The sequence below is a fragment of the Theobroma cacao genome, chromosome 2, assembly GCF_000208745.1.
Source record: "Theobroma cacao cultivar B97-61/B2 chromosome 2, Criollo_cocoa_genome_V2, whole genome shotgun sequence".
Classification (NCBI taxonomy): Eukaryota; Viridiplantae; Streptophyta; class Magnoliopsida; order Malvales; family Malvaceae; genus Theobroma; species Theobroma cacao.
This window is the reverse complement of record NC_030851.1, coordinates 7,445,477-7,473,343: the sequence shown is the minus strand read 5'-3', so window position 1 is coordinate 7,473,343 and position 27,867 is coordinate 7,445,477. Positions and strand designations below refer to the sequence as shown.

The window sequence follows — 27,867 nt, the reverse complement described above, 5'->3', positions numbered from 1 at the left end:
GCATGAGAGTTTGATTTGTTAGTGTTAAAACTTTACAAAATGCTTGGCCGAGCCTGACTAGGAGCAACAAATCAAATAAAAAGAGTATCTTTCCAAAGCTCATACTATATTATTCTGTCGACTATGGTTAGAGTATCGTAAGTCGAGATTTTGGGCCTGCTTCCTGGCATTTCTGTAACTCACGTGAGGGATTCCGGGGATCATATCTCGGCTCAGTTTGAGCCAGGAGCAATGCGTCCTTTTTACATGCTTTGAACCCTACTCTTGGAGAACTCCAAGGCTAACCGAACCACCTGGGAAATTAGATTAGATTAACATCAATGGACTTGAAAATTTTCATTAACAGCTTCAATTCATTCCTCATTAGTATTAGCTGAAGGTTATTGTACTTTTATTACTATGTTCAAGGTATTAAAACAAGTTATCGTTGAAAAATTCCACATTATGTGAAAGCCATTGGAGCAGAGACGAGTGGGGGAATTTGGGAAATGGAGAAAATCTCGAGACAAAAAGTGAAAAAAAAAACCGAAGCCTGACTGCTAATTTGCCCAACTTGGTGATATCAGAAACCGTCTCGTGATTGGTCTGTGAACCAACGCTGAGAAACCCATTTTCGTAATTTTACTCCAAAATCATTGTTGTGAGAATAAGTACTTTACCCAAGATCTTCGAAACCCACACGCGCGTCCATTGTCCGATTACTTTTCATTAGTCCAAGGGAAGAAAACAAAAAAAAAGAAAAGTACACCTAGTAAAAAACGTTTTTAACTGCGGGACCCGCAGGCGCGTGGGTCCAGCTGTAAGGGAGAAACAGGTAGATCACAAGTGTAAGGCACTACCAATGGTTCAAGGCACGTGAAACGCGTTTCCATTAACGGCGCGTGGAGAACTTAATTAGCTTGGTTTCTTTGAGAGAGAGAGAGCTTGTGCAAGTTGCAAATGCTTGACAGTATCATGTGACGGGTACTGCTTCGTTGTATTCGACCGGTCTCTACTCTACTTGCAGCCGTACGTATATTTTTACATGAATGCATTTTTATTTGTTTGCATCTCATGTGCTTGTATAATTCTACGGATGTTTTAATTTTCTTTCTTTCTTTTTTTTTAAATAACAAGCTTAACTGATAAGTTCTTCTGACTTGATGGTATTTAATTTTTGCTTCGACTTTTGATAACTAAGGAGTAACTAATTTGAAACATGTTGCATCATAGTTGAAAGCATGTGTTCGGTGCTCGACAATCTTAATAGGTCCCTATAATTCCAAAAATTTTCCTGTTTGTTCTCTTATAGAAATAGACAAAATCAATACAAAAAAAAAACAAAAAAAAAAATGGGATGCATGTCAAAGATCACGCAGGGATTGTGCAGAGATGATTGAAGATTAACAGTAGGGCATTGCCCTTCGATTCCATAGGAAAAAAGTTGCGGGTTGCAGTAGAATTTGTCTATATTGTCCAACTTGGCCGGCAACGTTGAGCTGCATTCATTCCCCCTACATTTCCCTCCAAGCAACCCTTACAAAAATATAATTCGTTATGAATCTAATAATAGCTTTACTTTCCGTGGATACTTTCCTACCTAAACATTATCCAACGTAAACAGGTTATGTTATCTATCCAGCTAAAAAGAAAACGAAATTAAGTATGTACATTACTGTACCAATATTTTACAGATGAGATAAAGATTAATTAGTTAGACATCTTTACTGCTTTCAATGTTAAGCTAATTAACCTGCTTGTTAGGCGCCACTAATTTTAGTTTGTTTGATAAGATCATTCAAAACTCTACCGATGTTGAATAGCTAGGAACCTACATTATGATGGATTCAAGATCTAAGAAGATACGAGGTAGTATGTGGTGATTAATTTTTCAGGATCCAGTTTGTCTCAAATTACTTGCATTGGAGGGAACGTGACAATGATATGACAAGGTTGCTGGGTATGGAGAATGGACAAGGAAAATAATAAGAAAAGGGCCTTTGATGTTGGTATGTTCCAATCAGAAGGGACCATATTTAGGTATACGTACAGACGGTGCTACAAAGTGTGAATCAATGCAAAAAGCTCCCCAATCAAGGAATTCAAGGTCTCAGTTATACCTACCAGTATGGCCCAAAATGTCTATATCAGTAAACAAACTAGATGCCTCAAAAGGACGACCCCTTTAGTATTTTTGGATTAAACAAAAATTTAACAATAAGCTCTTATTATGTAGTGTTGGTTATGGCAGCGACAGATTACTTCCACATCTGCTTAAGTTTCAAGTTGAAATTTCAAGGGTAGTCTCAACTTAACATGTTCTTTTGTGTACAAACACTATCAACCACTTCTCCCCGTGATTAAATTTTCACAAGCAACTTCCAAAGTTTAATACCAACTATATAGTTAGCTACGGCATTAAATCATGTTTCAGCTTATGAAATTAAGTATAATTAAGCTGGGAAAGTAGATGAATAATTGTAGGAACAAGAGTTTTGCTTTGGACAATCTATTTATTTAGCACACACCGGCTGCTTGATCTATTTATTCACTAAGAAAGTCAAAAAAAAAAAAAAGAAAAGAAAAGTAATTGTTTTAAGTTTTTGTCAGCCGCCCCTTAAAGGGGATGTGTCTTTATTTGGGGTTATGTTGTAAATAATTATATCTTTGCTATTACGGCCAGTAATGTAATTGCTGTCATTTCGTGATTTATTATTTGAATAATGGTAAGACAAGTTCTTTTTCTTTTTCTCTTTCACCTCGTTCACATTACCTACAATTATTTGCATAGAATTATGAAATCTCAATTATACATAAGTTTAGAGTCTATGCTATATACATCCCACATGAACTTTCACACCATAGATTATTAAGAGTAGTGAATAATTTATAACATTATAACGAAAAAAATTGTAGGTTGATATAAATATATATTAGCTACTTATACTAATTCTTCACAAGTTTGGGGGTTTCTTTGCAAATTACTATTATTTCTACAACTGTTCGAAGTCCCTTCTCAACTATTTTGACCTTTCTTCTCATTTGGAATTATCTCCTTATCACAGAGTCACCGCTGCAATAATTCCATATAACGCCATGGCTCACATGTTTCGTATACTATACCATTAATTGTCGTGGCGACAAATTAACAATCATTCATTGAATTGCGCTGCTAATGTATATTATAGTTTTGTTTAATTGAGAAAAAGTTGGATTATTTGCTAATTAAGGATTAATTCTAATGGGACATATTCCTTATTGGTACATAAAATCTGTAATTTGAACCCGATGTTATCTGCAGTAAAAGTTTTAGACGATTGAAGTAGTGATTTTCCATTCACATCAATGTGCCATCAGCTGCTTAATTATCCCTAGATAGAATCTGATTGTCAGATATTCCTATATTTATTTATATATACCTACTTGTGATGCAAACCTGTCTTAGCTGCAAAAAGTTCTCGTTAAGCCTACGTCAACATAACGAATCGTTTCAATCGCTAATGGTTGATAAGGAGAGAAATAAAAGCGAACATATCCAATTCCCCAACCTTACCAGCGCACTTCATTCACATATAATTGCAACTTGCGCAAGACTTTAGGTTTGCGCATTTAAGGCACATTTCACAAACTTTCCCCTTGCAGCCCCTTTTGCAAATTGATTAATGATAGATGTGGGCAGTGTCAGTTGAGTCAATTACTAACTAAAAGGGTAAACCATAAAGTTATATAATGCTAATTGCATTAATTTCTTTACCGTGTCTCAATTTGCTATCTAAATGGACAAGCTATTAGTTGATTTTTAGTACATAAATTTGCATAATGGCTTTGCCTTTTTGGGAGGAGTACAGTGTTTAAAGCGCGTAAATCCGATTTGGGTTTAGAAAAAACTAATATTCAATTTGTATTGTAGCATGATGATATATTCCATATGGATAGTGGGTCTTAATCAAATGTATTGAAAAAAAAAAAAATTGAAAAGGTATCGTGATCCTTTCTCCGCTTGAAAACAAGCAAATTTTCTTACAAAATTCATCAACCGTATAATAGTTGGGTAAAGCTACCGTATCCTTTGTTGAAATATATGTCAAACATAATTTAATTTTCCAGGCTAATTACATGTATGAAGACAGGCCATGATGTATACTTTAATTTTATTTATATATTTGGGTGTATGCATATAGATCACACGTGGCATAATCTGCCCCCAGACTATTGGGAATTGAATGATGATTTGGTCCAATCCCGTTGGATATATTTTAATTCAAACATTTTGACAGTTGTGTTATTTTGGTTTATATTGCGCTTTCATTTCATAACGTCTTCTAAGTTTAATTGAATTGACAAGTGAACATCTATATATATATATATATATATATATATTAGNCTACTATATATATATATATATATATATATATATTTGTTTATGTTACTATTTTGTCATTGTAAGCATGGTTAATTAATTTCTTGGTAGCTTAAGCTTTTGGTGGGAGATCTTAAACTTGATTCCTATAATCGGTTATTCATTTTCCTCCTTTTGTTTTTATTCCTTTCCCTTCTTTGTTTCTTTTGCCCATATGGAGGTGTCGGTTTCGATTCCCCAATATTTTAGTATCATGACAAATAAAGAAAAGAAATTTAAGTATAATTGTCGGAGCTGCATGGTCAACTTAAGAATATATGGGAATCCAGAATGACTTGATTTCTTTCAATTTAATTAGACAAGGATAATGTATATCCATGATTCATTTGATTCGAGCAAGATGATCATATATATATATATACGCATGATTCAATCGGCTGCGAGGCTTTGACATATCATGACAAGGCAGCATTCACTTGATGTCTAGAGCACAGCAGGATGATCACTGATGGAGCCATGATCAAGGTCACCATCTTAAAGCACAGATTAGACGGCAAGCTAGGTAGAAGGATATTTGGACTTAACCCCATGTGATGGCTGTGGTCCTTAATCCCTATTTTAATCCACAAATCTCCTAACGCTGTTAGACTTTTATCACCTCATCGAGTCTCTGCCCCGTTAAACCTACTCGTTGATTAGGAGGAGTGGTTGTTCAATTACCACATGATTTTGGGTCGATATTCCATCCATGGAGGACTTGAGAGGACAAGAACAAAGGTCTTCGTCAACGCACCAGATAACAAATTCTTAAATGATGGGGAAGAAAGTTGGAAAAGGAAAGCTAGATGGATTATTATATCAGCAGGTCTAAAAGTGCTGCACTTTAGTATATGAAGCAACTTGGAAATAGAATGAGACATTGAATATGACAAAATTTTCATTAATTAACCAGTTGGATGCTTTACTTTATTAATTTGGAATCACCAAGAGTCTTTTTCTGCTAGCTGTGAAACTCTAGTGGTTTATGGAAATTTTGCAAGAAATAACATGGGGGAAGATGAATGAAGATGGGAAAACAGTCCGCCAAACATGTGAAATTAAGTTACCATTTTGTTTGGTTTCGAGTAAAAGCTGAGAAGGAAAAGAGTATGGTTTACCATTGCTCTTGAAGCTGAGGTATTTATTGTAAAGGTCACCAATAATCACTAAAAATATTAATGGGTGTGTGAACCTCTCTCTCTCCCCTTTCCACCTCAGAAAGGGGAGTGAAATGAATAAGGGGACAACAAAATATCTAGATGTGTGCTGCAGGCTGCAAGAATAAGTACATGTCAGACCTTTCATGATTCCCTTGCAACTCGATCAAAGATAATATTTTTAGTAGAAGGACTAATAATTATGGTTTTTTCAGCTCCATCTTTAACTAACTCAACATGCCATTTTAATAAGGGAGGGGGTAAGCGGGCAGCAGGCTTTTCTTTTGGTTTTCACAAAAGTTTTGGATAAGGGCCGAAAAGAACACTTACACTGCCAGTAAATGTGATTCTAAGACGGCCCCATAGCTCGCAGCCCCCCACCCACCACCATTGAGCCACAGCTCATAGGCAGCAGGTAACGTGTTATGTGTGCATATCACCTAACTCCAAGAGCCATCTTCATTTCATGATTTCAGCCACTTTTCTATTATATAGTTATTCTAATTTGTTGGAGGATGTTGAGAGGTTATATATGATGGGTTTAATTCATTCAATAAAGATTTCTTTTTTATTTACCAACGGCATTAACCCAAATTAACCATGCATTTTCTCCCAGTTATTATCAATTACTATATGCAGATACTCTATGCAATGTGTCTGCAAAAGAATTGAGAAAGAAAAAACAAAACCGGCTATCATGTTTATCTTTGAAAAAACTAGTGATCATAAAAGAGGAAAAGATGGGGAATGGACAAAATTTTGGTGTTTATAAGTCAAGATTTTTTAGATTGCAGCCACTAATTATCAAGTTGATCTTTGGAAACTTGTTAAGCATGGAAAGGCAATTAGGATGTTCTGTTTTTCCCAGAACCAAAGGCAGGTAAACTTTCACATGTGTAACATTGCTTCCCATTCACAAAGTAATCATCTAAACAATGGCAAAATCATTGCTCATTGTGCATTTTGTGTGGTGGTTGGTCAGTCAACCTCTTATCTTTTTTTCTTTTGTAGGTACTCTATCCTTAGCTTTATGTGGATGCATTGAAGAATAATAAGGCGAAAGGACTGGGAAAAAATATGTACTAACTACAAAAGAGACTTCACGAGTGCCTGAATTTATGACCCAAATTCACCAGGGTAGGCCCAATTATGTCCGTGCCCACCCCAAGTTTCCATGCAGCCGTGGAAAAAAAGCTGCCCAAACAAAGCTGGCAATGGATGGTTGTGATGTGGATATAAGTGTGTGCCTGCAGTCCTATAGATAATTACTGACTTGGCAATGAAGCTACTACTTGCTCTGCTCTATCTGTCCCACCTGTCTTTCTTTTGGCCTGTGATCACCAATAGGTTGATAGTGGGACTTGGGATTTATCCAATCATTCCTCGTTGATGCAATAACTGACACTGGTACGTCGTGGTTGTTGTCTGCTAATTGCCATGTTTGATGTGAAAATCATGATTCGTGCCAAGCCATGGAGATATATAGTACAAAACAAAATCTAGTGGCCTAAGGTGGATTGGTGGTAGCTAGGCAAATCAAGTCCTTCATGGACGGTTATTTGATGCGATTCATAGTTGAAAAAGGTTATGATTGTGAAACTGAAATGATGATATACCCCAACCCCCACCAGCAAAAGACTTTTTATCTAGTTCTTTTCTTTTTATTGGAAGGTTCATAGAAGGCCAAAGTGTATGGTAGGCCTTTGCTTCCTTTTTACTCAAGACTAGATAGGTTGAAATCATTATGCATTGTATTAAATGAAGTGTGAAAATGTAGAAATACATTGCAGTGATAAACTAGTTAACTAGTTCCTGTGGTAGGGTGCCAAATTCTAACTCAAATTGAGCTCCTCCCCTTTTCCCGATTCCTCGTGAAAGAAAGAAACAAGGCTTTGTCAGAGTGGAGAGAAGTTCTGAAAGGAGCTAACCACTGCCAAATGGGCTTCGACTCACAGACAATGAGCCTCTGCGGTTCTTTTTTCTCAGGCTCAGCTGCTATTCATTTTACGGCCTCATAAATGGGTTTCCAAAGGGTTGAGGCTTGGAGCTGGAATCTACAGCAAATGGGCTCCATTGTTTCTTCTAAGCGATCAACTTATGGACTAGAGATTGGCGTGCAACTGCGATTAATTCTGGGCGATAATGCATAATTCGGAACATCATACATAATTGCAAATTGCAGAAGAAAGATCAAAGTGTACTTGTCCTCTTTTTCTCTTTAGATATTATGATGCTGAATGAGAACCAGCCCAACTGCTGTTAGATCAAACCATCTCTCACCCTTTAAAAGCCCTTGAGTGAACTGGTTCATAGGGTCTTCTTTTTCTCCTCAGGGATTTGCTTTAGCCGTTGGGCACTGGCGGCTGCCCTTGCGCCCTTCCGAACCACGTGAAAGTTGCTTTGGACTATGCAATATGAACAAGACGTATCTCTTAGTCAAAAAAACTAAAGTTGAGTCGATGCCACAATCAACTAATCAATGCATTGACTTCAACACAGTGATCAACAGCTAAAGTTGCTAAACTTTGGGGGGTTTGATCATTCATAAGACTTAGAATCAAAGGGCAGCACTTGTCTGGATGAGGCCCTCTTCAACCATATCATAGCAAAATAAATATCGTTACAGATAGCGAAATTGATGAGACACCCTTCAAACATAGTATAAAAGTAAAGAAGAAAGCGAGCATATTCTGTAGCTCAATCAAATAGTCGCATGGCGGTTGCTTGGAAGGCCAAAATTGTCTCTAAAACGTCAATGCGACTTGGATTATTTTGGGCGTTCCTCCTACATGTATTATGTATATATGGAGTTCAAATTTGCATAAAGCTGAAGCATAGTCATGAAGTAATTTTATTCCATGAAAACGAGAAACAAATCCTTTATTTAACTAGTCAATGCTCTTTGTTGATCTGCTGTCCCCAGCAAGTTGGCAAATCATGAGGAGGTCGGAAAATTCGACTTTGAGGAGTTGCTGCATTCTTGACTAGGAACAGCATGCTCATCCCCCAACTCTTATGACGCTCAGTGTGGCAATGTAGCAACCAAACTCCTGAAATCAAAGTCATAGATAGTAATAAAGATGAACTTTATATAAATTAACATAGTGAAAGAACAAGAATAGATAAAATGAACTGACCTGGATTGTCTACCCTAAACCTGATGGCAAGCCAGCGATTCTTATGTACTCCAACCGTGGTCTCCTGAGGTGGGTCAACAAGATTATACTTCAAGGGGTCCTTGTTGGGGTTGAAATTCCCAAAACCCCGACCGACAACATAAAAGCTATAGCCATGTAGGTGAACCGGATGGTTATCACTGGCCAACACATTTGTTCCCGGAAGAATCAGCTCAACACTCGAATTGTATTCCAAAACGAATACCTTAGTGCCAAAACTAGGTGTCAGCAGATTTTCTGGTAGGTTATCACCAGTGTAATTGAATTCATGAGGAGGTTTTCTTGGAAAATCTTCTTCGAAAACACCCTTGATTCCATAATAGTAAGCCTGAAGGATATCAATTTTGGGGGTTATAAAGCTTATGTTGTTAAGACTAGCAGAAAACCGTTTGCCAAAGGGACCCGTGCATGGTTTCTCTGTACTGCAATCAAGTAGATTGACGGATATGGTATAGAGCAAATGAGTGTCTACTTCTAATGGCACTTTGGCCGGATGGCGTTTGCTAGTCAGGCTTCTGAATTGCTTAGTGAAGTCGGTTGCTGCTTGTGTTCTATTATATGGAGGAAGATTTGGCAAAGGAGACCGTGAGGAATAGTTTGAGCCCTGACACTGTAGAAAAGCTGTTGCTATGGTCTTATCAAAGCCAGCTCCTACAGCATCAGCATATGCTTTAGCTGCAATGAAATAGTTTCCAGGGGATTGGTTTGCTTCCAATAAAACATCCATGGATTGACCGGGTGTAATCATCAATTAATCTGTTGTAAGTGGCTTCATGTAGAATCCATCCTTTGCTACCAATGTTAACTTGTGTTTTGCAATGGCAAAGAACATATTTTCATCTATGATTGCGTTAATTATCCGAAGAAGATATCGTTCACCCTGCTCCACCATCATTTTAGAGGATCCTTACATTTGAGATACAAAACATTAATTAGGCAAGATTTTCTGAACAAATATTATATAGGGTCATCCTTACGCAAATAGGGAAAAAAAATGAGATAACATTTGTATGTCCAGATAACGTACCTTTTTTGGAGCATGGATAGAGATAGCCTGGTTGCCCGTTCTATGGTATATGCATCTGAAATTAGGGGTCCCCCTCCTGTTAGGTTTGCCTTTTCTGGGATTTCCAGCACATTTTTCTTCCACCACTCTCCTGCATTGGCAACATTGGCATCAGAGGCGAGCTTTGAAGTAAGTTGGCACATTTAAGAATGCATATTCATGGTTCCATTTATCTTTTTTTTTTTTCTTTCTTTTCTCCCGGAGTATCCGTATTGATCAGTCTTCATATGTAAATGAAAAAAATGTGCAGTGCTACAGACAACTAACATACCAAGTATGATTGGAAACTCTGCGTGAGGCTTTGGAAAGGGTTACTTAGATCTACGCTTTGGATAAATTATGATTGCTCCATGGACTGTTGCCCTTGCCTATCCGTTATGTGCATGCCACCACACTGTTCCTTCTTCTACAGATATCTTTACCCTGTACATATATTTCTTTCATGGTTGAATAGGGCACTGTGCAATGTATTCAGGTCCATCGGACCATGGATTCCTCTTTGTTTCAACCCATGCCTGCAAAATTTTTCTTCGCCGTTATACAATTCTCAGTGTTCATGTTTTCGCAAATAATTCCATGTACTTTGCGGGCATTTTAATCTGATCAGAAGCAACATACCAGTGAAGGGTTATATTGTATCTTGCTTTGTTGCAGGCCTCTATAATCATTTTATCCCCCCTACGAGCTTTCAATGTTTGGCCCTGGGAATTCACCATTCACGGTCAGGATTTCCTTGGTGCCACATAATCGAGTGTAAGGTGATGATTCCACCTGCAATAACACGATGTCAGAATCAGAAACATGTGTAATTTAATTAACGTACGTAGGCGTGCCTGTGATCAGAGGGAGAGATGGAGAGCTTCCTATACCACAAACTCGTGGTGATGGACCTTCCCACATGCACTGTAAATTATAGAAATATAGAAAACAAGAATTGCCAAACTCTTTACACCAGACCCCATCGGTAGTTTCGATATGGAAAATTCTGCACCAAAGGGAAAACAATAAGAGGTTTTAAAATGGAGCATTCTTGTTGTTCTTTGTGTTTTTGTACTCGATTCCATCGCTGATTTTGCTTTCCTTCTATATCTCGCGGATTTTACTGCAGTTTTCCAAGTAGTTTTATGGAGTCTCTTCTGCTTAGGTGGCATACACAGGAAGGGACTTAAATTACTCGCCAAACTTCCCGAATAATATATGTACAAGCAAACTATGTGCTTTTACTTACGAGGCAGATTATGCACAATTTGAATAGCATCATTATTGTTTCCATTGCAACTAAGCAACATTGACCCCGTGATCAAGCCATGTCCAGAGCATTATATTAATTTATGGAAAAAAATGTTTTCTTTTCTTGCTCACCAGTCGAATTGATTATTGCTAAGCAGTTTACATAGGAGTGATTTGGGTTTTGCTGGATATGGAAATTAAGACTTGCTGCTTGCCTACAAAGAGGGAAAAACAGGGATTCTTTGACTGCTGATCTTAATAGGAATCGGTGAAGCAAAAGTAATTAAAACTCTTTAAAGATGGTGAAGTATAATTTGTTGTTTATAATAATTATCATTTATATGCAGGTTTCTTTTTGCATAGTACATTATTGATTTATGAGGAGTGGGGTTGTTCTGTAATTTTTTAATGTTTCTTTTTTTTTTTTGAAAGGAATTAAAGAGTTGTCCCAGTCGGTATGAAAATTATGGAGTCAGTGAACCGTGTCACATGTACGGGTTTGGCGGGCTTTGAGTCAAGCCGCCGGTGCCCTGCGTAACAGCGTCTTGACCACTCTCCAGATTTTGGGCCAACTCCTTGCACAGTTGGACACTTGCACTGCTTGCCCAATCCAAATGCTTTGCTTAACCAGTAAATTCTCTTTTCACTTACCATTCCCCTTTGTCCTTTTGCTCACTAATTATTCGTTCTTTCAATTTTTTTTTAATGTAACTATTTCCAAGAAAATTACGGTATTAACGGGACAAGTCCTAAGGAGGTAAGGCAATAAATATCATAATAATCCAAATGTAGTATCTTCAAAAATCTTTTCAAAATATATACTTTACAAAACTTTAAATTTTTAAATATATAAAAAAATATATAATTATTCAAAATATACACAATTTCCATCTAATCAACATTCTTTCGCCTATCAAAATCGAATACTCACATCAAAATTTATACAAAAGGATAAATGTTAATCTTATTAATCAAAACTCTCATCAAATAAATTTAATTCTTTAAAGATATAAAAATATTGAAATCTGTCAAAATAAAAAAAATAAAAAAATGAGTATAACCACACAACAAGTAATCAACATTTTTTCAGCTAAAATCATAGTTGGTGTCAAGTAATCAAATGATTTTAACGCTGAATAGGTAAAGCAAAATGGGGTTGAATCTGATTATGGGCCATTGGACCCTCATAGATACAATAACAATAACCCAAAATTTGACTAATTATGGACGTGGAATAGAAATTTAAGTAGGTCATGCTTTGTTATTGAGAAAGAGGTCGAAATTCTAGTGCTCTCCTTGCAGTCCAAAGAGTCGTCTTTGCTTGCATACTTGGGGTAAGACTGTGTCTAAAGAATCATTGTGTCTACCAGTTGCTTTCATAAATTTAGTCCAAATCAACCCTAGTGGTCCCCTAAAACCATGCCAAAATTTTCAACTAAAATCTCGAATACCATCATTGTCATCTTACCCATCTCCGAGTATTATATATATATAGAAAATATATACAAAATCAAAGTGCTACAGTACTACAGGTATTTACCACACTGATTTTGTAATCCAAAGTCTGTTTCTCATGAATCATTGGTTATCTTGAGTTTTAGATTCCCAGGGATCCCCAATTTAAGGAGTTTCCATTTCTTAGTACTGCCTCTTTTTAGTATCGCGAATTCTGCTTTAATGCTCCGTGTTTTTGCATAAATTCTCAACCACAGACCACAAAAAGAAGAATAATAATAATAATCAACTCCATTAATAATCTTCGAGCACGTGGGTGTCACGTGACATGAAAGCATGAAAGTAAAGCTTGGTTTTTTTGAAACAAAGCTCCGTGGGAGGATTAAGTTTGACTAAAAAGTTACTACCACTGCTACTAGAAGAGTATATATATATATATATATATATATTTTCTTCGTGCTTGTAATAAAGGAATAAATGGGAGAAGTGGGGGCCAGTTGTGCTTGAAGCGTGCGTCTTTGACCCGCTTTTGCTCTCGCTCCTCGTCTTTAACATTTCATCTCAAAATAAATCAAAGCTAATTTTCCCTTCTTTTTTTTCTTCTTTTTCTTTTTCTTTTGGTTTGAAGACACATGGAGGTGACTTAATGGAGCTACTTTGACTAAGCCAACAAAACTATTAAAAAAATAAAAGAAAAATAGTCTAATATTTTTCATAGGTGAAAAAGAAGACAGCCCCCTCACTTCCGATTCTTCCCCCTTACCAAACACAATTTCTCTCCTTCTTTCCAATTTTCTTCAAAAATACAGAGAGAAGAAAAAGAGCATAATTACGTTGTGGAAGGCAGACAGAGAGAGAGAGAGAGAGAGAGAGAGCCAGGAATTTTCTGGAATCTTTAATCAATCTTTTTTTTTTTTTGGCTTCAGTTCACAGAAGAGTGTTTTCCAAGTTTTTTGTTTCTTGTTTTTTTTTTTTCCTTTTTGCTCCTTGATTCGGTCAACGGCCAATATGTGTGTGATTTTGGAGGTCCGTTTCAGACTGAATTGATGGCTCCACGATTCGTCATGGGGAAGATTGATACGATTTGGGGGATTTAGCTCGTTTAATCTGAAGGAGCTAGGGAAAAAGAAGAACAAAAACAAAGAAAGGAAAATGATGGAGCGATTAATCTCCGTCACTTTATGGTTGATTTTGGTGTTGGATTTGGCTTTCAGAGTCGCGGGAAATGCGGAAGGTTCGTTATGATTATTTCCTTTTTTTTGTATTCCGATTTTTTTATGGCCTTTAAAATGGAATTACTGTTTTCTTAATTTTTAGGTCTGTTAAATGAAATTTAGGATTCAAATTTTGAGAATTTGTTAGTAGCTATTGGATTTGTTTAGCAATGGCATAAGGTTGACTGCTTGTTTTAAATTTCAATTAGCCTCAGTGCATTGATTGACTTCACTGTAAGGATAGTTGCACGCTCGTAATGATTATTTTCTGCAAAAATTTGGTTATGATTACCTATTAGTTCTCGATATTTAATCTGGTGAACTTAAGCAATGCTTTTTCTTCGTGAATATCCGAGGTTTGGATAGTATAATGTTCTCATTGTTTTAAATCCTTCAAATTTATGGTTGAGTTTTGGCTCTTTCAAATATTTTTCTGGTGTGATTTGAATTTTTCTACGAGTTTTTTTTGTTAATGTAATTAAATATATGTTCTTTGCCCTGTTTCCTTTTCAAAGTTCATTGTTGCAAATTGAGAAACATACTTCTTCCATTTGCATGTACTAATAGTAATTATGGAAGCAATTGTTCACTTTTTTCTATGATAGATATGTTTCCTCGGAAGATGTATATGCTGTTTGCTGACTTCTGAGACGGTTTTTTACAACCACCAATAATCGATTGCTTTGTTTTGTATGAAACAGGTGATGCTTTGAATGCATTGAAGACCAATTTAGCTGACCCTAATAATGTGTTGCAAAGTTGGGATGCAACCCTTGTTAATCCTTGCACATGGTTTCATGTTACATGTAATAGTGAAAATAGTGTAACAAGAGTGTAAGTTTACTTGTATATGTTTTTGCTTCTGCAGTTAATATTACTTTCTAGTTTCTAATTTGACGTAATAAATGTTTTTCCTTTTGTCAATTTAGTGATCTTGGAAATGCAAATCTATCTGGTCAATTGGTTTCACAGCTTGGGCAGCTTACCAATTTGCAGTATTTGTAAGTTGATAAATTTAGACCTGGTGATTACATACTGCTCGTCATCGTTAGAATTATTTTGGAAGCAGCAAAAGATAGATAACTTAATAAAGGAAAAAGATAACACCGACATGCTATGCCAAGTAGTCAATGACATTTTTGATTGATTGGGACTTCCTTTAGTTTACATTCCATGATTTGGTTGTAGTAGATAAGTTTCATTAGAATCATTTTTCTTAAATTCATAACTGTAACATCAAATAAACATAACTTTCTAGAAGTCCTGAGTTAAGTATGAAATTCCAATAAATAGATTTTAAGCTCAGATTTTCCATACTTTTGTAGCTATGCATTGGGCTTTATTTGTTATGCCATCTAAATCTCGAAAATGGTAATTATCCATTGCATTTGGTTGCATATTTCATACAAAGATACTTGGATTATGTGCTTCTATTGAACTTCCTATGCCGTAGAATTACCAAGTTATTTCTTTATGACAGGGAGCTTTATAGTAATAACATAACTGGGATAATCCCGGAGGAGCTTGGAAATTTGACAAACCTGGTGAGCTTGGATCTTTACTTGAATGGTTTAAACGGGCACATTCCAACTACTCTGGGCAAGCTTACAAGACTGCGTTTCCTGTACGAACACATTTTACATTTTTTATGTGGCTAATTTATTTATTTATTTATTTTGTGATCTTGCTTTTTAATCATATGTGTTTCAGTATATCTGAAGCAGGCTTTTACGCGTTGATATATTGCTAGCTGTATTGGATTGGTGTAATGGTATGATTATGAATATGTGCTTGTTTTGTAATTTGGTAGATATAAGTATTTCTTCTTCTCTTCCATGTTTGTATGCAGAAAGTTGGTTAATGGAAAGAGGAGATAGGATGTAAGCCTATTGGGGATGCTGAAACTTTGTTCATGTCTTTTAACCCTTCCCCCCAACTCAGAGAACATTTTAGCAATAGGGATAGGAGGAAGAAAAGGAAGAAGGGATCATTTAGTTTCACAACTTTAGAGTTCTCCAAGAACTTATCAATATACATCATTATAGAATTCTACTCTACTAAATGTAATATATATAAGTGTGTGTGTGTGTAGGCATAGACTAGCTAATTGTAATTGCACTAGGATTCCTAAAATTATTAGATTGGGAATAAGAACCTAGAACTACCCAATGACACTTCCCCTTGGACTGAGGACTTCTTGATTGTTGAAAAATTCATCAGTTTAGTCATTGGCTTCCAAAAAGAATAACGTTTATCTAATGAGCTTACAGATGGGATAGTATGGTACCAAAGACTAGCTAAGGTCCAAGGTACCAGATCCTTTCACTGTGGTTGTAGGTGTTAACTCCCAAGTTCTGTACTGTATTTCTTTCTTCTCTTCTTCAGTCATGGTCTTGTTTGGACAGCAACAGACTGATTGGACATCAAGTGTAATACCCAAAGAGAGGAAACCATTCAGCTGAGTGAATTCTAAGTGATGACATTGTGATGATATGGGCCATATAGAAATGGTTTCCCTCGTGCAATAGGCTTTTTGTTTTCATATCTGTGCTAAGATTATATATAAGCATGATTATTTATCAGTTACATATCTAGTCATCTTATCAATGTGCAATATGATTGATGCTTTCTTTCTGTGGAATAGGCGTCTCAACAACAACAGTTTGTCAGGACAAATTCCTATGTCCTTAACTACTGTTAACTCACTGCAAGTACTGTGAGTGTTGCTATCAGAATTGTTTTCCACGTTAGCTATTTAACTTAGCTTCAAGAACAATATATTAATGGTGTGTGATGTTATATTATGTGATGCAGGGATCTTTCAAACAATCTGCTAGTAGGAGATGTTCCAGTCAATGGTTCCTTTTCATTATTCACTCCTATCAGGTTTTTCTCTTATGCTATCTCATTTTCCTCTCACCCTCTCACTTCTAACTCCTGACCCTCACCACCACCCATTGTTCCCATTTTTTCATTTTTAATACTCTCAGGTCAGTCTCTTAAATTGATGCACTAATTGCTGCATCTCTTTTTCACAGTTTTGCTAATAATCTACTCAATAATCCTCCACCTGCTCCACCGCCTCCTATCTCACCTACGACTCCAACTCCATCAGGTTGGTTCCTGATTTTATTCATTATTATCACTGCTAATAGCTCTAAACTGTGCTTAACTTTGGTGCCTGCTTCTCTTGTATAATTGTTTATTCTTTTTCTGCAATATTCCTTGGAATTTTTCCTTGCATTTACAACTGTTTTAGTATCAGCACATATCTGTAACATACAACTAATTTCTGTAGGTCAAGTATATTACTGATCCTGAACTTTCTTACATCTGGGATTGTTTTTGAAGAAGGTCTCATTGAGTTCATATCTAAAATCTGATGATGATAGTACCTAGGAATGGCATTAGCTTCCGTAATGGACTAGAAAATTTTCTGTACCTTCAATCCCCCAGCCCATAAGTTCTCTGTTGAAACATTTTCTACTGCATTGGAGTTGGTACCAGCTGAGAATGTTAATGGCAATGAATATTCATGATACAGATGTACTAACAGTATCTACATTTATCTAACTTCACACTGGCAGGTAATAGTGCCACTGGTGCTATTGCTGGAGGAGTTGCTGCTGGTGCTGCCCTGTTGTTTGCTGCTCCTGCAATTGTACTTGCTTGGTGGCGAAGAAGGAAACCACAAGATCATTTCTTTGATGTACCTGGTTAGTGAATTTTCAAAAGATAGTTTTAATTGATATTATGCTGTTGTGGTGTGCAATGTATTCACTTTTTCTAATTTTCTTTATAGCTGAGGAGGACCCAGAAGTTCATTTGGGACAACTTAAAAGGTTTTCTTTGCGTGAACTACAAGTGGCAACGGATAATTTTAGCAACAAAAGCATTCTGGGTAGAGGTGGTTTTGGTAAAGTTTATAAAGGTCGCTTAGCTGATGGTTCTCTAGTGGCAGTAAAAAGACTGAAAGAAGAGCGTACTCAAGGTGGAGAGCTGCAGTTCCAAACAGAAGTAGAAATGATAAGTATGGCTGTGCATCGGAATCTACTACGCCTCCGTGGCTTTTGCATGACGCCTACAGAACGGCTGCTAGTCTATCCCTATATGGTTAATGGTAGTGTTGCATCCTGTTTAAGAGGTACTGGCTGTTGTCTCATTTATTTCTTTAGTCATATGTTTTCCTGTTTCTCCAGTGCTGTCTGTATTATGTATGTTATATGTTTTATATATGTTCCTCTGGTTACCATTTATGTGTGATGTCAATAATTTAACCATGTTTGAGCTTCAATTATCAATATCTGCTCTATTGCTTCTTCTGTCAATAACTAAACCTTGTTGTCTCGTCTATTGCTTCTCCTGTTTGTGAAGAAAATTTTAACTATGATCACATATCCTAATTTTTTTTTTAAACATTGACTTTCTTCTGATAAATTTATATGTTTGGTAAATGTGGATTGCCTTTAAATCCAAGTGGAATTTTGAGAAATTCATGGAACCTATGTACTTGCGAGCTCTTCTTGCTATGATGGACCATCTAACGATCTGATTGTTACATTCTCTAGAGCGTCTGGAGTCTCAAGCACCGCTTGATTGGGCTATAAGGAAACGGATTGCATTGGGAGCTGCAAGGGGGCTTTCATATTTGCATGATCATTGTGACCCTAAGATTATACACCGTGATGTGAAGGCTGCAAATATATTGTTGGATGAGGAATTTGAAGCAGTTGTTGGAGACTTTGGGCTGGCCAAACTGATGGATTACAAAGATACTCATGTCACAACTGCTGTTCGTGGCACTATTGGTCATATAGCCCCTGAGTACCTATCAACTGGAAAGTCATCAGAGAAAACTGATGTTTTTGGGTACGGTGTTATGCTTCTTGAACTCATTACAGGACAGAGGGCTTTTGATCTTGCTCGGCTGGCAAATGATGATGATGTCATGTTACTTGATTGGGTATGTACTGTCTTCCTAGTATGCACGTCTCAATGGTGATGCATTTCAAAGTTTGAGTTCTGTCATTCTTGTCTAGTGTTGGAATTTTCCAGTTACTGCTTCAATTGGTTGACCAAAAGCAATAGGTTAAGTGCAGTACAGTATAGCAGAACTACCATTATAGCAGAGTGGAGCTTATCTCTATTTACCTTTCAAGGTAAAATGGAAAAGCGGAAAACTAATAATAGTTGAAGTTTGACAGTATTTTCCCTAGAAAAAAGAAAAATATAGTCATAGTTGTTAAAATTTTATGATAGAGATGATCCATATATTTTCTTTTAATTTGTTAGCAAGCAAGATAGGTGGGTTCCTTGATCCTTTCTGTTCATTAATTTTGGGTATGTTATGAAGCATGTCTCAGAAGGCAACATTATTTTCAAATGAACTTGATTTAAAACGAATGGGTTTTTGGGAAGCCTATGTAATTACTTATTATAATCTTGACATTGATCTGTGCTGCATGAGTTTTTTATCCCACTAAGATTCACATCTTTGTCAACTGCAATTTTATTAAATTCAAATAAGCTAAGCACCGGTGCAAATGGTTTTTGTTTTATGTTTTGTCCCCCTTAAACTTACTAGCAATGCAATGCTGAAATGTCAGGTAAAAGGGCTTCTGAAAGACAGGAGGTTGGAAACGCTGGTTGATGCTGATCTCCAGGGTAATTACATAGACGAAGAAGTGGAACAGCTAATCCAAGTGGCTCTTCTGTGCACTCAAGGCTCCCCAATGGAACGGCCTAAGATGTCTGAAGTGGTCAGGATGCTGGAGGGCGATGGCTTGGCTGAAAGATGGGAAGAGTGGCAGAAAGAGGAAATGTTCCGCCAAGAGTTTAACCATATGCACCACCCAAATGCTAATTGGATTATTGCAGACTCCACTTCTCACATCCCTCCAGATGAATTGTCTGGTCCCAGATGACCCACTTCTGCAAATACAAGTCTTCAGGCAACTGGTTTTTTGTATGTTAGAGTCGCAGCAGCATTGTTCACATTTGTGCATATAGTTTTCTCGCTCTCTCTCTCTCTCTCTTTCTCTCTCTCATTTTGGGGGCCCATTTATCCTGTCGTGTAATTTATAATTACATGTTGTATGATGGACTTGTTTGCTGTAATTTTTATAGGGTTGGGAAACTGCAATCAAGAAATATTAGGTGCTAGAAAAAAGAACCACGCCAAGAAGGGCGATAGACGCACCCATGTTATTTTCAGGTACTAAAACGTTAGTGAAGACTGTTACACGAATAAATACATAAATCGTTTACCGCAGCTATTTTCTATTTTTTTCTATTACTTTCCTGAAGAGGGCCCCACATCTCTCTTTATATACGATGAGGTTTATTACCATTTAGTATTTACTTGTACTCGAGTTTTGATTGAAACTGGGCCGTCGATCGGATAAACTGCCAATCATGTTGAGAGGATAATGTCACTAGCTAATCTTCCATAGAGCATTTCCCCCGTTATTTTATTGCTCTCGATCATCCACATTAAGTACACCTAAATTTTGACACGTCATCTCTCCACATTCAGTTTTTACCATGTCAACCACCTAATGGAAAGGGCATGCGAACAGACGGCCAGCAATGCACGGCAGGTCCAGAACAATACGAGTTTTTAACTTTCAGTCATGACTCATGATACAAGGTAGAAATAAGTCGATGCATGAGTAGAGGTGCTCCAAAATCCTAAGAACATGACCGAATGTTGCGAGACTCGATGGAATAGAATCGGATTGAATTGAATTAGATCAACCAACACCCCCTAACTAGGCAGGTTTTCTTTCTCTTTTTAACTTTCTCTCATTTGGGGGTAAGAATAAGACCCTACGAGGAGAGCAGTTGACTGATTATATTAATTCAACTCCTACATTGACCTCATCTAACAGTTGAATTTGAATCTCCCAAGTACTCAAAAGATTTTAATATAATTTTTCCAACATCTGGGCAGATGGCATCTGGTTAACTGCCGGTCAAATACCAGGGGAAAGTATGAAGTATGTAACACCTTATCTGCACAGGGATCTACAACTCAGCTCATGCGGATCAAATATGTGATTCAAAGACCTACCTACAATGAATCTTGTCTTTTCCTTAACTATGCTCTATGCTGGCAACAAGGATCTATCCTAATTTTTTACATTTACTAGTGTGGATAACAGTGATTAATGTTTTATGTACAGGCAAAACAACTTTGAATGGGTGTTTTCTTCAGCTTCACTTTCTACCGCTAGTCCCGATCCGAGGCTTGCTTTTAACCTCAGATTCCTGCATACCACAATGCATGCAAGAATACATTAAATAGCAAGCAAAACATGGAGGCTTCACTAATTAAAAACACAAGAGACAGTCTATACACCTGTGGCAGATGGAGGAAAATGTATGTCTTTGCTGTTGCAGGATTATGATTCTCTGCACCCTTACTCCAGTCATAACACACCTGTCAAAATAAGTTTCAAAAAACATATTAGTGCTAAAAATTCAAATTGAAAACAATGCAAGGGATTTTTATCAGGCATGAGGGAAGGAATTATCTAGATTTTCTGAAGCCCATTCAAACAGATAGCAGTTAAAAACAGACTATCACAAATACTTCATAGATTTTTTATTTCGGAAATCTATCTATAAATTTAGCACAACACTTCATGTACTTCAATTTAAACCCACTTCTTTCTTAACCCATGATCTTCTATGCATAGTTCATAATACATTAAACAACCTACTATAGTTAAATCTTTGAACCATTGGACAGAAAACTGGGCTTCTTTGTTTTTTTTTTATTTTTCCCTTTTTGCCCATTGCAATGCATAATTTATCTTAAATGGTTTCCTGAAATCTGTTTCAAATCCAGATCCTTATGGTTAGTTGTGTACACCTTTATCGTACAGCTGAAACAACTTGTTCTCCTTTCCCTGCGATGCAAACACGCATGATTTATTCATGCAGAGTAGCTGCGCAGACACCTAAATGATTTAGGATCGTCATGTCATGCAAGTGTCTTATGTGAAGATAGTCACACTCTGGTTTTGCATGGAAGTAAAGGACGGTAAGCACTCTTTTATCCATGCAATAAACACAATAACCCCTGAAATATCTAACATGAAATAATCACAATACAGTCATTCACCGACATACAAAAGATCCTTTCTGTAAGATAATAAAATACCATCTATATGAGCATGGGGAGAGATAGAGTGCAATGGAGATCGACTAATGCAAGCAAAATCAGCGTAGCTTTCAAATACATGAATGAGAAATACCGAGTACGCAAATATGGAGCCATCACTGTTGAAAGTGCTGCAAGGAATTGGCTGACTACACCTGGACATGGCCTGGGATGAGATCAGGTAGAGTCAAAATTAGATAACTAGATTGTCAGCTTGATATGGGAGGTAAGAAACTTAGAGCACAAGTGCTCTCTAGTCTAAATTAGACGAGTCTTAATCAATCAGAGGACTTGAATTTAATGCACTTGAAGTAACCACAATGGGATTCAAATTTAAGGATAGATATATTTGGATGATTTTGATAAGTAAAGTCACTTCCACAAAGACAGTTTACATGAGTGTGTATGTGCATGTCTATATACATTACATACATGTCTCAAAATCTCAATGAGATGAAACAGCTAATGAAATGGGCCTAGTGGCACACAAAAAGTGTCACAAGCCTTTAAAGATGATCTTTTAAGTGCGTTTCGACATGCTTAAAAAATGGGAAAATGCGAAGACATCTACCTTCAAAACTGGCTTACCACTTGAAAAAAGTACAGATGCAATTTTTTTCCAATAAAAGCAATAGATATTAATCTTAACGTAATAAGATCAAACTGCACCAAATGTAGGATGCACCTTCAGTCTCTGTTTGCTATCCTTGTCCCAGAAATTGAAAGCTCCATCAGAACCAGCAGTTGCAAAAGTGTGATGCACCTGAAATAAAGGGACACCTGAATAAGATCTTGAGATGTAATGAAAACAGTCTATAAGATATAATGAAATAAGATCAATTTAATCAATCAACCATAACCACTTAGGCGAGATAAAGAGCAACAAAATCAGTGATACCTTTTAGTTGCCAACACATGAAAACACAAAAACTTCCAACAATCTACTGAGTGACATGTTAAAAAATGTAAATTAAGGAATATGATACAATATCAGTGAATAAACTTACAGGATGGAAATTTAGAGAGTTGACTGAGTATGTCTCACTGCCCTCTCTATGGCATTTAAAAGTAAAATTTTTGCTTTGTTGCTGATCATCCAAATGATGCACACCAACCCGTCCTTCTATTGATCCAACCTAAAGAGAACATGAAGGCAGATATCATTACCTTTTATTTGGCCTTATCCCTTCACATACAACATTTAGCAAACATGAAAAAAATGATAATTTCAGTTGGAACCTTCCCAACATAATATGATAGAAACTTATTTTATAAACAATACTTTTAATAAAATTTAAGATGTTACATACAGCTTAAAAAATAAAAGTAATGTGCAATAACAATATGGCAGAATTAGGAGTAAATAAAGAATACAACATATTAAAGAGAATTGAATATAAACAAAGCCCAAAAAGAAGAAAGTATCGCTACAGTACTATCATATGAAACATACTATTAGTTCACTGAAAAAAGAAGCCAAATGCCTCACAAAGTCTAAGGTATATATATCCCTAAACAAGTTACCATTGTTCTACATAATTTTAGAGGACCAAAAGAATGATAATGGCCTCTCCTGAAGTCTAGATGAAATGTCCTGTAACATGCATTACAAATGCCAAATTGTTCAGGCCATAGAAAGCCATGGTGCATTTGAACTTAATTTGAAAGGTGAAGTGCCAATAACCACTCTCAAATTGCTCATCATTGATAAAAGATCAAAATCTCATGAAGGTCATGGCATCCCAAAACTTCAGAGATGGCTGCCTCATTAATCCATAATACAACCAGTGGCACGCAGTATGTGCTAACTGGACCATATATGAAAATATGAGAAATCAAATACAATCCTCTGATGTCTGCAACAAGAGACAATTATATTTTAGATTTATTAACAATGATGTAGGCATTAAGCTAAGTAGCTAGCACCAAAATAAAGTCTAAAATGGAGGTATCCATCGATCTAAATTATCCAATTTTGTTATATACGCTTAGCTCATTTGCCGGCAAGACTTTTACTGAGATTTGGGCTGCATAAGAAAATGAAAAAGCTTGGAACCATATGTTGAAATCAAAGGCACCAAAGATAGGATGGCACCAATATAAAAACATGGGTTTTAATTCTTACCAAGAAGCCTTGGAGATCTGGGAAGGCAGCAACACACCTTGTTTGATATTTCAAGGGCGAAACAATTCTCTTGTACTCAGTCTGTACTTGACAGGAAGAAAAAAAAAACCTTAGGTTTAAAACATAAGGTAAAATAGAAGGTATAAAATGAAGAACCACGAATTTTGATGTTACCATTATGGGAGAAAAAGAAAGCAAATCATAAGTAACATGGTAATACTTTTGAGGTCCATAACATATCCAAAAGATACTAGGTGTTAAGTTGTGAAGACCCAAGCTTTCTATAGCACAGACAATACTACAGGTATCAATGGAGAGGCGATTCTGCATGTCACCCTGAAATTGATGACATGTTAACATCGATTATTCTGCAGACATGGCAGCTAGCTATTGGAGCCCCTTGATATAATGGCATTCTCTTTCTTTATTTCCAGTGCAGTGACAATGACAAACAAGAAATAGTCACTATGATTAACTTTGCTACAACATAAAATGCTTGTACAGAGAGTAAAGAATGAACTGAAATGTGTAGAACTTCATAAATAACAGAACCTTACCTGTGGGTTCTGTAAGTTGAAGACAATCAAGTTTCTATCTGCAGTACCAACAACCATCAGAGGATGTTTCACTGTAAGTGCATAGCAGCGCTCAGGGAGTTGTTGAACATGTACCGGATTTGACTGCCTTGTATCCCAATACCTAAATTTGTGGGAAATATCTGTCAACTAAAAGGCAAGGAAATTGGCAATGGACTTTATAGATAATGAAAGGATTAGTGTGTGGTTGTCATGAACACCCATATATCAGCATAGAAATAGGCCACCATCAGTGATAACAGAGTATAAGAGGAAATCATCATTCATTAATAAACAAATGGAAATCTGTCTCAGTCGCGTATAAACAATTAATTCTTATAGATATGCAATATTTGACTGACTTCAATGTTTTGTCCCAGCTTCCTGTGACTAATAGGCTCATCTCAGGGATCCAAGCCATCTCACTGATGGGTGCATCATGCACGGCCACAGTCATTGGTTGGCCACCAGACATCAATGGCCACATTTTCACTTGCTTGTCACATCCACCAGAGAATACAGTCATTCCATCATCTTTCCAAGTTGAGCATAAAACCTGTGCATAGAAAAAGCAAAAAAGAGATAAAAAAATTAAGTAATAATAATAAAAACTAAAAACGAAAGGAAAAATGCTTAACATAATTGCTCATTCATTTAGCAGTTAGGGACCTAAAGATGCAAAATGCAAAACAAAAGTGCAACATCAAGGAAGCTTAGACACGAAGTTCAAATGTCCTCTTAAGTCTTACTGACTTGATTATTAAGAATAACAATATTAAATCAAATCAAAGAATAGTTATTACCGGCTGGTCATGCATTATTGATGCCTTAGGCATGCTGGCAACATTTACTCCATTTCGCATTATCTCCCAACATCTCACCTATAAATATTATATAAAAAAATATGTTAGCATTTTTAACTGATATTAACTACCAAACAGAATTTTGAGGAAAAGGAAGCATGTGCTCACTAAAAAATCTAAATGCATAACCCGAATATTTCACGATCAAATTAGTTCAAAACCGTTTTGTTTGGATGCCAAGAAAATTCGAGTACATGTAAGGAAAGCTAAACAAGATAATTCGTTTACACACTCCATGCAGCTTTCGGTTCTCCAAGCAACAATGCCAAACGCAAGTTGCACCCTAACAACTTTCTACGTTCACCTATTTTTCCGTTATTTTCTTAGTAGACAAACAGAGTTTAAAATAATAATAACATATGCTGACGTGGACGTTATACATACCTGGTTATCCCAAGAAGTTGCCACGAGAAAATTAGCCTTAGGACTGAAACTGAGGCTTGAAACAGAGTCATTAGGAGGTTCCGAAACCTAATGTAACAGTAATTAAGGAAATCAAATAAACAAAGATTAAAAGTTATCTCCCTTTGATTACTGATCAAACAAGGGAAATTTGTAGTCGTAAAAGATAAAAAAAAGATATATTCTTAAAACAGAAAATCTACCTCGAAAGACTTGTTTGGATTTGGATTTCCAAGCGTCGTCGCTGTCAAGAAATTCGACATTTGAGCGAAGCTTTTCTCCTTTCTAACCAAGATTATGCTACAAGTTAAAAGCGAAATAAAGAAAAAACGAGAGAGAGAATTTGAACAGAACAGAGAAAGGGAAGCTGGACAAAAAAAGGGGCTGTCTGATGGAAGGTTTTGATTTCAAAGAGAGGGAACAGGAAAAGGGCGGGCGGAGCTCTATATCTCGAGAGCTCAACACTGTCTCAGTCCGTGTAGCGTTGAGTGAACGCAGCAGGTAAATAACGGTTGACACGTGGCCGATGTCGATAGGACGACCTGGATGTAATAAAGCTAGGGAAAATTGCGATTTACCTCTATATAGCTTCCGACTATTTACTTTTTAACCATATACATTTTCGGTTTTTTTTTAATTTTGACTCTCAAACTTTCAAACTTCAGTTTGCAAGAAAAATATTATGTAATTTCAATTTGATCCATTTCAGAAAATAAAATTTCAATTTCATCCCTCCAAGCTCAGAGGCTTTAACGCTGTACCACATTCTTGATTCGATTTTAACCCTATTTTACTTTTTATCAAATAGTTCAATGCCTTTTTGCCTCTTACGTTCAAAGATACCCCTGTCTCGAGTTTAGCAGCACCCCCCTCCTTATATCAACCTAAAATATTTTCCATTTAAAATTCTCCAAATATGTAGTAGTACTAACTTTTTCATATTTAAAATAAAATTTTTACATGTTTAGATTAATTAATTATTGATTACTCATTGATTCTTAATTTCTTCTTACTCAAAGCCAACATTATGTGAAATATCACGATTCTTTTCTCTTTTAGGACATGAAATGAACTACCAGGGTAAAGTCCAAAATTTGATTATTTTCTTTATTAATTTTTTTATAATGGTTTGCATTATTTTTTATGTAAATTATTGATAATAAACTTATTTATATTTTTATTTTAAACAAGAGATACATTCACCTGAATCAAACATTTGGATGCAAACTTATATATTTTTATAGATTAGTATGCTTTATCCTGTCTCTTATTTATTTATGTCATTTTCTTTCCTATCGTGAATATATTTGGATTGGCAGTAGCCATACCAAACCTAATCCACAACAAGCCTACATGTTCGAATAATGCCTAAATAATAAAAAGGCACTGAAGTTGGCAGAGCCCAATTTGATTCATGGGCCTCAAAACCCAATAATCATATGTATTTATTATTATTAAAGAATTTGTATATTGGGAAAGCACATGTATTTGAAAATTGGTCTATTCAGTCATTCCAAATAGATGGCTGGGTTTAGACAAAGAAAATTAATCCTTATATGTCTTTGTTTTTTCTTTTCATTTTCCCGTTTCTGCTGAAATACACTTTTTTTAATTAATTAATATGCATATATATATATATATATTTTAATAAGTATATGTATTTATATAATTATTATTTTGTTTGTTTGCAAGTATGAACCTACAGAAAGGTTGATAAGAAATATAAAATTGGAGGTTGTTAAGCTATATGATCAATGTAATTACGTAAATATAAACTATCTAAACATTTATGGGAATTAAAAGCACTTTTTAAAAGCAGAGCTGATTTATTTTATTATATTACAATTTACAATAGTTGTTAAATACAAGTAGACAATCAGGGGTGATACACTAGCAGACCAGGAAGATTTAATTGATAAATTAAGCCAATAATTGAGTCAATTGTTTTTTAAGAATTAAAAGAATTTGTCAAATTTCGTAAAATACTAACTCATTCATTTAGAGCATAAATATATTACATGAATTTTTTTCCTAAAAAATATATTTTATATATTAAAAT

General features: G+C 36.0%; 2 protein-coding genes and 1 pseudogene across 3 annotated transcripts; 1 reads left to right on the top strand and 2 right to left on the bottom strand.

Annotated features, from left to right (window-relative positions):
* LOC18608335 lies at positions 8,420-10,739 on the bottom strand (annotated as a pseudogene).
* LOC18608334 (BRASSINOSTEROID INSENSITIVE 1-associated receptor kinase 1) lies at positions 13,164-19,960 on the top strand. Its single transcript, XM_018116033.1, has 11 exons — positions 13,164-13,696; positions 14,378-14,510; positions 14,606-14,677; positions 15,157-15,300; positions 16,321-16,392; positions 16,491-16,562; positions 16,715-16,791; positions 17,264-17,392; positions 17,479-17,820; positions 18,245-18,639; positions 19,283-19,960. The coding sequence occupies exons 1-11, from the start codon at positions 13,615-13,617 to the stop codon at positions 19,598-19,600; spliced, it is 1,836 nt and encodes a 611-aa protein (XP_017971522.1). The 5' UTR covers positions 13,164-13,614; the 3' UTR covers positions 19,601-19,960.
* LOC18608333 (protein RAE1) lies at positions 20,572-26,296 on the bottom strand. Of its 2 annotated transcripts, none has more exons than XM_018116508.1 (11): positions 26,012-26,295; positions 25,791-25,877; positions 25,347-25,424; positions 24,906-25,099; positions 24,526-24,667; positions 23,969-24,049; positions 22,851-22,979; positions 22,529-22,606; positions 21,938-22,009; positions 21,037-21,117; positions 20,572-20,945 (listed from the first exon to the last, which is right to left on the bottom strand). In XM_018116508.1, exons 1-11 carry the CDS (start codon positions 26,069-26,071, stop codon positions 20,895-20,897), a joined length of 1,053 nt encoding a protein of 350 aa, XP_017971997.1. In that variant the 5' UTR covers positions 26,072-26,295; the 3' UTR covers positions 20,572-20,894. The 2 variants fall into 2 exon arrangements, 1 of the variants encoding a protein (XP_017971997.1); XR_001926832.1 differs by lacking the exon at positions 20,572-20,945 and adding an exon at positions 21,553-21,771 and having other exon boundaries at positions 21,036-21,117; positions 26,012-26,296.

Bases quoted from the DNA above. Each gene is read 5' to 3' on its own strand.
- LOC18608334 (XM_018116033.1), top strand. From the start codon at position 13,615: ATGATGGAGCGATTAATCTCCGTCACTTTATGGTTGATTTTGGTGTTG. The intron at 15,301-16,320 runs GTACGAACACAT...TCTGTGGAATAG, and splicing joins CTTACAAGACTGCGTTTCCT to GCGTCTCAACAACAACAGTT. The intron at 16,563-16,714 runs GTTTTTCTCTTA...TCTTTTTCACAG, and splicing joins TCATTATTCACTCCTATCAG to TTTTGCTAATAATCTACTCA.
- LOC18608333 (XM_018116508.1), bottom strand. From the start codon at position 26,071: ATGTCGAATTTCTTGACAGCGACGACGCTTGGAAATCCAAATCCAAAC. The intron at 22,010-22,528 runs GTGCATCCTACA...ATCTCATCCCAG, and splicing joins ATAGCAAACAGAGACTGAAG to GCCATGTCCAGGTGTAGTCA. The intron at 21,118-21,937 runs GTATTTCTCATT...TTATTTTGACAG, and splicing joins GCTCCATATTTGCGTACTCG to GTGTGTTATGACTGGAGTAA.